This window comes from Bos taurus, chromosome Y (genome assembly GCF_002263795.3).
Source record: "Bos taurus isolate L1 Dominette 01449 registration number 42190680 breed Hereford chromosome Y, ARS-UCD2.0, whole genome shotgun sequence".
Lineage (NCBI taxonomy): Eukaryota > Metazoa > Chordata > Mammalia > Artiodactyla > Bovidae > Bos > Bos taurus.
Genome location: NC_082638.1, coordinates 36,672,951 through 36,685,685, shown reverse-complemented (window position 1 = coordinate 36,685,685; position 12,735 = coordinate 36,672,951). Strand labels below are relative to the sequence as shown.

Below are 12,735 nucleotides of genomic sequence, written 5' to 3'. Positions count from 1 at the left end.
GACTGGTGCACTGGGATGACCCAGAGGGATGGTATCGGGAGGGAGGAGGGAGGAGGGTTCAGGATGGATTTTCTTTTAAAAATAAATAAAAAAATAAATAAAATAAAATATTTGATACAAAAAAAAAAAAAAAAGAAAAAAAAAAGCCAGAGAGCACCAAAAAAACATCTACTCCTTTTTGACTATGCCAAAGACTTGTTTGTGTAGATCACAACAAAACATTTTAAATTCTTCTAAACATGGGACTACTAGAGTATGTTATATGCCTCCTGATAAATCTGTATGCAGCTCAAGAAGCAACAGTCAGAAAAGGAAATGGAACAACAGACAGGTTCTGAGTTGGGAAAGGAATATTTCAAGGCTGTACTGTCAACCTCTTTATTGAACTTACATGAAGAGTTCATCACACAAAATGCCAGACTGAATGCAACAGGGTTTGGAATCAACTTTGCTGGGAGAAATATCAATAACATCAGATATGCAGATGACACGATTCATGTGGCAGAACATGGAAAGAACTACGGAGTCTCTTGAGGAAAGTAAAAGAGGAGAGTGATTAAGGTGACTTAAAACTCAACATTCAAAATGAGATTCATGGCATCTGGTCCCATCACTTCGTGACATAAAGATGGGAAACCAATGGAAACAGTGAGAAACTATTTGGGGGGAGCAGGTTCCAAAATCACTGAAGATGGTGACTCTGTTCAGGAAATTAAAATATGCTTTCTCCTTAGAAGAAAAGTTACAACCAGGCTGGACAGCACATTATAAAGCAGACAAAGGTCAGTCTAGTCAAAGCTATGTAAAGAGATGAGAATTGGACCTAAAGAATCTTGACCTCCAAGGAATCGATGCTATTGATATGTGGTGTTAGAGAAAACACTTGAGAGTCCCTTGGACTGCAAGGAAATGAAAGGAGTCAATTCTAAAGGAAATCAGTTCAGAATATTGATTGGAAGGGCTGATGCTGGAACTGGATCCTGGATATTTTGGCCACCTGAAATGAAAGGCTGACTCATTGGGAAAGAACCTGATGCTGAGAAAGATTGAAGGCTGGAGGAGAGGGTGACGACAGAAGATGAAATGCATGGTGGCATCAGGGAATCAGTGGTTATGGGTTTGAGCAGGCTCTATGAGTTGGTGATTGACAGGGAAGCCTGTCATGCTGCAATCCATGGGATCAGGAAGAGTCGGACTTAATGATACTCACCAAACTTACTTAGGTTCTCAGCGAAATGAAAATGGTAAAGAACTCTCTTACCCATCAATTGATAATCCTCACAGATTCCTAATGCCCCCTAAGATTTTTAACTGTTTCTTCAGAGATTCAGCAAGGATGGCCATTCTTTCCATTATATGGGTAAATATCCCCTAGGAAATAATGGAAGGGGCATAATTTACAGAAAGTTGTAGAAGAAAGTACACACATCAGCAAGTCAGCATGACCTTGTCAAAAACTTATAGTATGATCCTTTAATCCTTCACACTGATTTCCTTCTGAAACCTGATGATAGGACCTCACCAATCCTGAGGAATGGTCATTGCAAAGGGATGTTATCTAGAACAATTTCTGCCTATTACTTTAGTGATGACACAAAGCAGGCACATTATGGTAATCATGCCTCCGTTAACCTCCCCTAACCAAGACAATAGGCTGCACTAGCCATTGGGGAGCTTACAGGATCACAAGGTCTCCTGTAAATGGTTGGAGCCACCTGGGCCTTTCCCACAGAGGGTTTGCAGATATGATGAGGTCACCTTTCCATGGCAAAAATTCTTATCTATGGCCACCAGTCTTACTGCCAGTCCTCTGGATTTGTGAGAACCCCACAAGACCAACTCTAGCTTGCAAAGTATACATCTGCTTAAAAAACAAACAAAAGGATAAAATCCAGTCCAAACTGAAGTGCCTAAGGATAATCAAATGGTCCTCAGTTCTATGAAGGGCCATTAGGGCCACAAAAGCACGGGTCCAGGCAAGTTCATTGTTAACACCTGCAGCCCTTCAAAGGACGTGTCCTGGTAATGGATAAAGATTGTAGATTGTAAGTCCTCTACCAATTTGAGAAATTGTGTCAACAAGACCTCTGAACCTCCCATCTTAGCTAAGCCTAAAAGACGGAATATGTGCATATCAGGCCCAAGGCACATTCAACTGGGAATATTTGGAGGTAACAGTACCAGATATAGGACACTATAGAGAAGGTGTACACAAAAATGAAATAAGAAAAAAAAAAAAGCCTTTTGTGCCAGTTTCAGACTGAAAATGTGCATTTCCCAGATGACCAAGTGAACAGGATTCAAGTCAGTAATAACACTCAACGTAGCCACATGTCAATGCAGATTCCCACTAGGTAACTTCAGAAGCTTCTGTGCAGGCCTGTCTTCAGCCTCTGCTTTCAATTCATAAATTGTGTTCATTCAATCAGCAGACAGTATGAAATATAGGCAATGGGTAGGCACTCAAGGAAGATGATGAAGACTGTAAGAACAAAGTATCTTTCCAGGGTAAGGGACAGACAACACCACAGGTTGGTGATAAGATGGAGGAAGTTGGAGAGGAGAATGGAGGGCAGATTTCAGATCTAGCTTCTGGACATTTAGGGTGATGGCAGCTGCCCCAGACCTGGCTGCAAGCCTTGAGGAGATATTTCCAAATGTAATAAATTAATGTGGTCTCTGTCCTCTATGAGCTTTTACAACCTTAAAGCCTCAGCCTATGATACTATACCAAGTAGAGAGTCATAGCTCAGAAATTCAAGATATTAATTTAGGAAGGGTGTGTGAGACTTGAAGGAGATGTGTTCTATCAGACATGTTCTAACATTTAGCATAATTAACTGGGCTTGAGCCAGGACTTACTTATATGCATGTAGACTGCTATCTTCGGAAAATTCCCATTATGAGATCATATAACCTGATATCTGGGATTTCACTTTCTTGGTGAGTACTTCTCCACTTATGAAAAAGGAAGATAGCACTAGTTTAGAAGGTACATCTTTGTATTAGGACTTTTCTATCAATTTCCCAACTCTACCAATTGTTCTAGGTAACTTCCTGACAGTAGGAAATATGGACAACTATATAGTATCTCCTCCTGCCATACTAGAGGCACTATAGTAAGTGTAAAGACAGATAACACACAAAAGTACATTTACAGCTCATGATTCTTTGCTAATTTTCTTTTCAGTTGATGTATCCATAGGTGTGAGTGGGGTATTAAAGTCCCCTATTATAATTGTGGTACTGTGAATTCCCCCTTTCCTACTTCCTTGCATTTGCCTTGCATCTTGAGGTGCTCCTAAATGGCACAATGGACTAGTTACACCTAATTGTTATATATAGGCATTACACTCATTAGGAATGGAATCATGTTTTTTTCCAGTGCAATCCTGAGCCCACATCTTGGTCCCTGCACAAAAGCAGGCTGTATCCTTCCCATGTTCAAGCCCTGAGAAACATTCCTGAGCCCACATCTCTGTCACTGCACTGAACTAGGCTGGGTCCAGCACTTGCTCAAACCCCTGGAAAATACTCATGAGTCCACATCTCGGTCACTGCACTGAACCAGTCTAGGTTCTGCCCTAGTTAGTCCCCTGACACATACCTCTGAACCAACATCTCGGGCTCTGCCCTGAAGCAGGCTGGTCCTTCCCATGTTCAAGCCCCGACAAATGCTCCTGAGCCAAACTCTTGGTCACTGCACTGAACTAGGCTCGGTCCTACACTTGTTCATGACCCCGGCAAACACTGCTGCGCCCAAATCTCATGCCCTGCACATGATCCAGTCTGTGTCTTGCCCTTGTTAGATTCCCCCAACCCATACACCTGAGCCCACATCTCAGTCCCCGCACTGAAGCAGGCTGAGTCCTGCCTTTGTTCAAGCCTCCGGCAAACAACCGTGAGCCCACAACTCGCTCCCTGCCCCTGAAATTAGGTCTGTCTTGCTCTTGTTCAATCCCCCAGAAAACACTCCTGATCCCACATCTCACTCCCTGCCCTGAACCCGCCAGGGTCCTGCCCTTGTTCAAGACCCCGACAAATACTCCTGAACCTACATCTTGGTTCATGCACTGAACCAGTCTAGGTCATGCCCTTGTTAGATCCACCAACACATACTGCTGAGCGCACATCTCAGTCCCTGCACTAAACTAGGCTGGGTCCTGCCCTTGTTTAAGACCCCAACAAACACTCCTGTATCCATATCACATCCCCGGCCCTGAACCAGTCTAGGTCATGCCCTTGTTAGATCCCCCAACACATACTCCTGAACCCACATCTCGGTCCCTGCACAAAAGCAGTCTGGGTCCTGCCCTTGTTGAAGACCCTGACAAACACTCCTGAGCCTGCATCTCAGTCCCTGCACTGAACTAGGCTGGGTCCTTCCCTTGTTCAAACCCCCGACAAACATTCCAGAGCCAACATCTCTGTCCATGCACTGAACCAGGATGGTTCCTGCTTTTGTTCAAGCCCCAGGCAAACAATCCTGAGCCAACACCTAGCTCCCTGACCCTGAACTAAGGTGTGTCCTCCCCTTGTTCAACTCCCTGCCCCCCAGGAAACACCCCTGATCCAACATCTCACTCCCTGCACTGAAGCCACCTGGGTCCTACCCTTGTTCAAAACCCTGACAAATACTCTGGAACCCACATGTCAGTCCCTGAACTGAAGCAGATGAGTCCTTGCCCATGTTCAAGCCACAACAAATACTCCTGAGCCCACATATCACTCACTACAATGAACTAGGCTGGGTCCTACACTTGTTGAAGACCCTGACAAACACTCCTGAGCCTGCATCTCAGTCCCTGCACTGAACTAGGCTGGGTCCTTCCCTTGTTCAAACCCCCGACAAACATTCCAGAGCCAACATCTCTGTCCATGCACTGAACCAGGATGGTTCCTGCTTTTGTTCAAGCCCCCGGCAAACAATCCTGAGCCGACACCTAGCTCCCTGACCCTGAACTAAGGTGTGTCCTCCCCTTGTTCAACTCCCTGCCCCCCAGGAAACACCCCTGATCCCACATCTCACTCCCTGCACTGAAGCCACCTGGGTCCTACCCTTGTTCAAAACCCTGACAAATACTCTGGAACCCACATGTCAGTCCCTGAACTGAAGCAGATGAGTCCTTGCCCATGTTCAAGCCACAACAAATACTCCTGAGCCCACATATCACTCACTACAATGAACTAGGCTGGGTCCTACACTTGTTCAAGACCCTGACAAACACTCCTGAGCCCACATCTCGGTCACTGCACTGAACGAATCTGCTGCTACCACTGCTAAGTCTCTTCAGTTGTGTCCGACCCTGTGCGACCCCATACATGGCAGCCCACCAGGCTCCCCCATCCCTGGGATTCTCAAGACAAGAACACTAGAGTGGGTTGCCATTTCCTTTTCCAATGCATGAGAGTGAAAAATGAAAGTGAAGTCCGTCAGTCGTGTCCAACTCTTAGTGACCCTGTGGACTGTAGCCCACCAGGCTCCTCCATCTATGGGATTTTCCAGGCAAGAGTACTGGAGTGGGGTGCCATTGACTTCTCCGACTGAACGAGTCTAGGTCCTGCCATTGTTCGATCCCCCAACACATACTCCTGAACCCACATCTCGGTTTCAGCACTGAACTAGGCTGGGTCCTGACCTTGTTCAAACCCCCAACAAACACTCCTGAGCGTGCATCGCGGTCCATGCACTGGGTCCTGCCCATGTTCAAATCCCCGACAAACACTCCTGAGCCAACATCTCCATCCCTGCACTGAATCAGGATGGTTTCTGCCTTTGTTCAAGCCCTGACAAACAATCCTGAGCCAACAACTCGCTCCCTGCCCCTGAACTAAGGTGAGTCCTCCCCTTGTTCAAACCCCCAGAAACACTACTGAGCCCTCATCTCACGCACAGCACTGAACCAGGCTGGGTCCAGACCTTGTCAAAACCCCCGGCAAAAACTCCTAAGCCCACATCTCAGTCCCTGCACTAAAATAGGCTGGGTCAAGCCCTTGTTCAAACCCCTGACAAACACTCTTGAGCCTGCATCACCGTCCCTGCACTGAACTAGGCTGTGTCCTGCACTTGTTCAAGACTCTGACAAACACTCCTGAGCCAACATCTTGGTTCCTGCACTGAACCAGGATAGTTCCAGCATTTGTTCAAGTCCCGGCAAACAATCCTGAGCTGACAACTCTCTCCCTGCCAGTGAAGTAAGGTGTGTCCTCCCCTTGACCAATACCCCAGGCAACACTACGATCCCATATCTCACTCACTGCACTGAAGTTCGCTGGTCCCTGCCCTCATGCAAATCCCTGACAAACACTCCTGAGCCAACATCTCCATCCCTGCACTGAACTAGAATGGTTTCTACTTTGTTCAAGCCCCCAGAAAAACATCCTGAGCTGACAACTCGCTGCCTGCCCCTGAACTAAGGTGTGTCCTCCCCTTTTTCAATCCCTCTGGAAACACTCCTGTACCCGCATCTCACGCCCTGCCTTGAAGCCGCCCGGTTCCTGCCCTTATTCAAGACTTTGATAAATGCTCCTGAAACCACATTTTGGTCCCTGCACTGAAGCAGGTGGGTTCTGCCCACGTTGAAGGTCTAACAAACACTTCTGAGCCCATATCTCGCTCTCTACACTGAACTGGGCTGAGTCCTACACTTGTTCAGATTAGATCAGTCGCTCAGTCGTGTCCGGCTCTTTGCGAACCCATGAATCTCAGTATGCCAGGCCTCCCTGTCGAACACCAACACCCGGAGTTCACTGAGACTCACGTCCATCCAGTCAGTGATGCCATCCAGCCATCTCATCCTCTGTGGTCCCCTTCTCCTCCTGCTCCAATCCCTCCAAGCATCAGAGTCTTTTCCAATGAGTCAACTCTTCGCATGAGGTGGCCAAAGGACTGGAATTTCAGCTTTAGCATCATTCTTCCAAAGAAATTCCAGGGCTGATTTCCTTCAGAATGGACTGGTTGGATCTCCTTGCAGTCCAAGGGACTCTCAAGAGTCTTCTCCAACACCACAGTTCAAAAGCATCAATTCTTTGGCGCTCAGGCTTCTTCACAGTCCAACTCTCACATCCATACATGACTACAGGAAAAACCATAGCCTTGACTAGACGAAATTTTGTTGGCAATATAATGTCTCCGCTTTTGAATATGCTATTTAGGTTGGTCATAACTTTCCTTCCAAGGAGTAAGCGTCTTTTAATATCGTGGCTGCAGTCACCATCTGCAGTGATTTGGAGCCCAGAAAAATAATGTTTGCCTCTGTTTCCACTGTTTCTTCATCTATTTCCCATGAAGTGATGGGGCTGGAGGCCATGATCTTCGTTTTCTGAATGTTGAGCTTTAAGCCAACTTTTTCACTCTCCACTTTTACTTTCATCAAGAGTCTTTTCAGTTTCTCTTCACTTTCTGCCACAAGGCTGGTGCCATCTGCATATCTGAGGTTATTAATATTTCTCCTGGCAATCTTGATTCCAGCTTGTGTTTCTTCCAGTCCAGCGTTTCTCATGATGTACTCTGCATGTAAGTTAAATAAACAGTGTGACGATATACAGCCTTCGCATATTCCTTTTCCTATTTGGAACCAGTCTGTTGTTCCATGTGCAGTTCTAACTGTTGCTTCCTGACCTGCATACACATTTCTCAAGAGGCAGATCAGGTGGTCTGGTATTCCCATCTCTTTCAGAATTTTCCACAGTTTATTGTGATCCACACACTTGTTCAAGACCCTGACAAACACTCCTGTGCCAATATCTTGTTCCCTGCACTGAACTAGGCTGGGTTCAGCACTTTCTGAAGTCCCCTGCAAATACCTCTGAGCCAACATCCTGGTCCCTGCACTGAAGCAGACGGGGTCCTGCCCTTTTTGAAACCCCTGACAAACACTCCTGAGCCCACACATCAGAAACTGCACTGAACCAGGCCAGAAACTACACATGTTCAAGCCCCCAACCAACTGTTCTGGGCCTGCATCTGACTCAAAGGCTGGTTTCTGGTCTTATTTAAGCCCGCAGCAAGCAATCCTGAGCCCACAAATCGCTCCCTGTCCCTGATCTAAGGTGTGTGCTCCCCTTGTTCAATCCACCAGGAAACACTACTGAGCCTGCATCTCACTCACTGCCCTGAACAAGGGTGGGTCCCGCCAAAGTTCAAGCCATGACAAATACTGTTGTGCCAACATCCCAGTCTCTGCACCAAACCAGCTGTTTCCTGCCCATATCAACCATGGCAAACACTCCTAAGACCACATCTTGGTTCCTGCACTGATAGCGGCTGAGATCCTGGCCATATTCAAGCCTAGACAAACACTCCTGACCCCATTTCTCGCCCCTGAACTGAACTAGGCTGTGTCCTACACATGTTCAAGACCCTGACAAACACGTCTTGGCCTTCATCTGACTCTCAGGCTGATCTCCTTCACTACACTGAACTAGGCTGTGTCCAGCACTTGCTGAAACCCGTGGGAAACACTCCTGAGCCCATATCTGGGTCCCTTCTCTGAACCAGGCCAGGTCCTGCCCTTGTTCAAGCACTCAAAAAACACTCCTGAGCCCACATCTCGATCCCTGCACTGATCGTGGCTGGATCCACCCCTTGTTCATCCCAACAGACACTCCTGAGGCCACATCTCAGTCGCTCCAATGAACCAGGCTGGGTCCTACCTTTGTTCAAGCCCCCAACAAACACTCTTGAGCCCACATCTCAGTCCTTGCACTGAATCAGGTGGGTCCTGCCCATATTCAAGCTCTTTGTAGAATGCATATATCATATATCAGGACTATAGGATGGCTGGCTTAGCTTGGTCCTCTTGCTGCTTCAGGCCCCACAGGCTTGTGTGATAGGGCAGGTTGGGATGTGTTCTCACATGGAGAACAGTACCACTTTGAAAGGGCCTCAATAGGGTAAATGGCAGACGTGCATGTCTCCGACACCGGTGAGTCATGGAACTTAAGGGGAACTGTCTTTAGAGTCTCCCTGGCAGGCATTCGAACAAGGTTCAGGGAGTTCCCTCATGCCAGCAGAGCGGGCCCCATTTCTCCCTCTGTGCAAAGTGTGGCCAAGCCACCTCAGGCCTGTGCAGTGTTCACATCTGTCCAGCGAGGGAGGGAGGGTCGCACGTCCAATTCTGCAGTTCAGCAGTGACCGCCCACTGTTGGCTCTCAAGGTTGAGAAAGCACTCTCCGAACGTGTGGACTAAAACCGTCTAATCTCCCATTGCTGCAACTCAGTCAGGACCAGAAGGGCTTGCAAAGGATAAGCGTCTTTTCTGAGAGCTGCTGTCCAGAGAGTGGCAGACGGCAACAGCACTACTTAGAGAGACAGAGACACACAGACATCAGTGCCTGGTACACACACAGAAGGATTGTCCAGAACAGTGCTATGCCGGAAGCAAAGATAGAGAGACAAAGAGCGAGCTCTGCACCCTAAACCTCTGGCCTCCCTGAACAGTGGAGATCAATGGTAGCAAATGTTGCGGTTTTTCCCTACTCCCCTAGTATCAGGACAGCAACAGGCTCTCTGTCCCATGAAGAAAAGTATCCAGCCACTTGGCACCCCTGCATATCCTTTGGATAGTCAGGGAGAGCTCCCAGCTATTGCCTGTCCCAGGGGACACAGGAGGGTATTGTTTGGATTGTGGAGCAGGAACCCGTGGTTGGAATTTCCAGGGCCAGGTCAATGACAGCACCTGGGGCTACCCCAGCCACATGCAAAACCCTCTACAATCCTGGTGCAGAATCTGGCCATGTGGGGGCACTGGAGCACAGGAACCGCAGAAGATGCCCTCCGGTCTAGGGGCATGTCCATAAGGGTGCCGCCCACTACCCTCTCCGCCCTTGGTCTAGATTTGGGCAAGGAGCCTGTGCTTGGCTCACAGCCTAGGCTCCTGCCTGTTTTCCGCTGATGTCCCAGGGCCCGTTCACCCTGGCCTGGGCTCTCCGGCACCCCTTTCCTTGGCCTCACGCCACCCCCAACACACCACTCCCCACCTCCCGACCATCCCCCTCACTCCCCGCCCCCAAAGAGCTAGTGGGTCCCACAGGTTCATTGCAGCCTGGGCCACCATTATGCACCATTCTCTGTGCTGTTATATCGTGTCCCTTCACATCTGCCCCAGCTTGGGCCAAGAGGAGCGTGAGAGGCGATCAAAGGAAGGCGGGAGCGTCCCGGGACCCTTAGCTGTGAGCCCCAGTACTCAGGGAGAAGCCCCCACCCCTCATCCCGCGACCTGCCATCCTGATGCTGTGCGCAGCTGGAACCTTGCAACCACCAGTTGTCACGCCAAGTGAAGAGGCCATCCTCTTTAGGGTGGAGGCAGTGCAAGACAGCGAGACCCTGGTGGACGGAGACGTGGCAGGGATCCGGCGGGAGTTCCGGCTGCTTGCAGAAGACATCATGGAAGAGGTGGAGGTTGTGGCAGATGAGGAGCAGAAACAGTGGTCCTCCCAGGAGCTGGAGGAGAAGACGGTGGAGGAGCAGGGCCAGGACAGGCCGGGAGGTCCGAGTGAGCACCAGGCGCTAGATGTCCTGAAGGCACTGGCCGCCCTGCAGGTGGAACTGAGCTCTGAGTGTGAGCAAAACCACAGGGCCTACCATCAGAGGAGGAAGCATCACTTGGCTTGGGGGAGTGCCATCATCCAGGGCATCCCTGGCTTCTGGGCCAAAACTGTATCCTTTCCGCTGCTCCTTTGGGTCCACTGCTCATGAGGAGAAGGAGAAGGGGCAGGAGCAGGAGGAGGGGGAGGGGGCGAGGGCACAGGAAGGCTGCTGGAGGCCCCTGAAGAAAATGTGGTCCTGGGCAATTGGCAAGCTCCAAAGGCCCAGCAGAGTACGGTCTGGGCAGGGCTACAGATGTACGTGTTGCAGCCATGCCTTTGAGTGTCTCCTTCAGGCCTGCATCTGAGGAGGAGCAGCACCTGAGGCCTCCAAGTCAGGAATGACCAGAGATGGTACACAAGAGCAGCATCTGCACAGCTATTGCTGTAAATGCGGGTGATCCTGGCATATAGCTGAGACATGTGAGTCATTCACATACACACACAACACACACACACGTACACACACACACACACACACACACAACCCCTTTGCTTTCAAACACGGATTGTCACAGGACTGCAAATCTGACCATGTAAGCAGTGACATGCCACTACCAAGCATACACAGGTCTGGAGGAGAACAGTAGCTGTCAGAAACCAGTCCCTGCTCGGAGAATGCAGACCACCTCAGACGCACACCACCACAAGGGGCCCAGAGCCATGAGCGTGTCTGATGGTATGGCAAAGCCTGATGACATCAGGGGTGGCCAGGTAACAGGCAGTGCCCAGCTCCTTGCAGATGCCTTTTCCAATATCTTTGTTCCACCCCAGACTAGGACTGATGCTCCTGGCTCTTCTTGGCCTGGCATGTAGCTCCCTGAATGGCTCCTTGACCTAAAGCAGATTATGAGCCACCCTCAAGTTTCCGTCATGATCAGCGACCAAGATCAAGACTTTCTCGACTACATGATCGACTTGAAGATCAGTGAGGAAGACTGAGGAAGGATGGGTATGGGACCTGGCAGGGAGTGGGAAGATCCTGTTAGCCATGTTCCTGCACTGTGAGACTTTGGAGAGGAGTCATGGATGCTGTTAATGCCTGCCTGGGAGGCAAGCTGAGGCCCCTAGAAGTTTGCACCTTTTCCCTCCTCCCTATCCTGGCAGGTGCAGGTGCGGAGCCATCTGCAGTCCCACTGCAAGCTGATCTTTTCCTTTCAGGACAACCCCTACTTCTTGAACACCATGATCATTAAGGAGTATTACCTTGACATCACTGGTAACACGTGGCTCCCAGGGTGATGAGTGTGGGTGTGCAAGCATGTAGATGATCCACCTGTGGAGTCCAACCCAGTCGCCCCTGTCTTTCTGCAGGGAACAGGGCATGTCATTCCACTCCAGTCCACTGGTTCTGGGACTTTGAATGGGCATCCCCCAGCCACAGTCTGGACACCAGGAGCCTTAATTTTCTCAACTGGCTGTCAGGCCACAATGGCCCAGAATTGAACACGATTGCTGATGTGGGGTTGCTTTGGGCCTGCACACAGGTGATGATTAATGTTGGAGTTCTTGGCTGCTCATGGGAGGGTTCAGGGCCTGGTCAGCCCTGGGTTGACCTTGCTCATGTTGCCAGCAGCTCATCAGCAATGACATGTGGGACAATCCCCTGAAGTACTACCTCGGGGAGGATGATTCTTCCATCAGAGATAACTGACAGAAACACATGTGGTGAGGCGGTCAGGAGATAGGCCCTGAGGGACAGCCTTATCGTAGCTGGGACACTATCCTTTCCCAAATGGGGATGCATTTGGGATGCATCTCTCCTAGGATGCAAAACCACAGGCATCCTAGGAGAGACAGGATTTGAGTGTGGCATGCCTCCAGGCACTTCCAGCCTGCCTCCCTGGCAGTGCAGAAAGGCGAGGAAAGCACAGGTGGTTGTACGTGTTTGGCCCTGTGCCCGGATGAGCCTGTGAGGGAGGGAATGGAGTGAGCAAGGAGTAATTGCATGTCCCAAAGGACCTCAGGAGAGTGGGAGACAGGGAAGCCCCTGGGGGCAGTTTGGGGCCTGCTGGTTTTCAGGGTCCAGGGTCTAGGCAATAGAAGTCCTGCCAAAGATACGCCATGGTGGGTGCTGATAGTCCTGACGTGAAGTTCTTCTTTCCTCTGGGGTCTTGCCACTGGCTTTGGGGGCCTGAGGGGCAAAAG

General features: G+C 49.6%; 1 protein-coding gene across 1 annotated transcript; it reads left to right on the top strand.

Moving 5' to 3' along the window:
- Positions 1-10,119: 10,119 nt before the first annotated feature.
- LOC132344693 (testis-specific Y-encoded protein 1-like) lies at positions 10,120-12,241 on the top strand (the record flags this gene model as incomplete). The annotated part of the gene is made up of 6 exons (XM_059884335.1): positions 10,120-10,183; positions 10,266-10,660; positions 11,434-11,509; positions 11,693-11,806; positions 11,902-12,047; positions 12,164-12,241. Coding segments are annotated over 6 exons (873 nt in total), but the record flags the coding sequence as incomplete, so codon positions are not given.
- Positions 12,242-12,735: the final 494 nt, after the last annotated feature.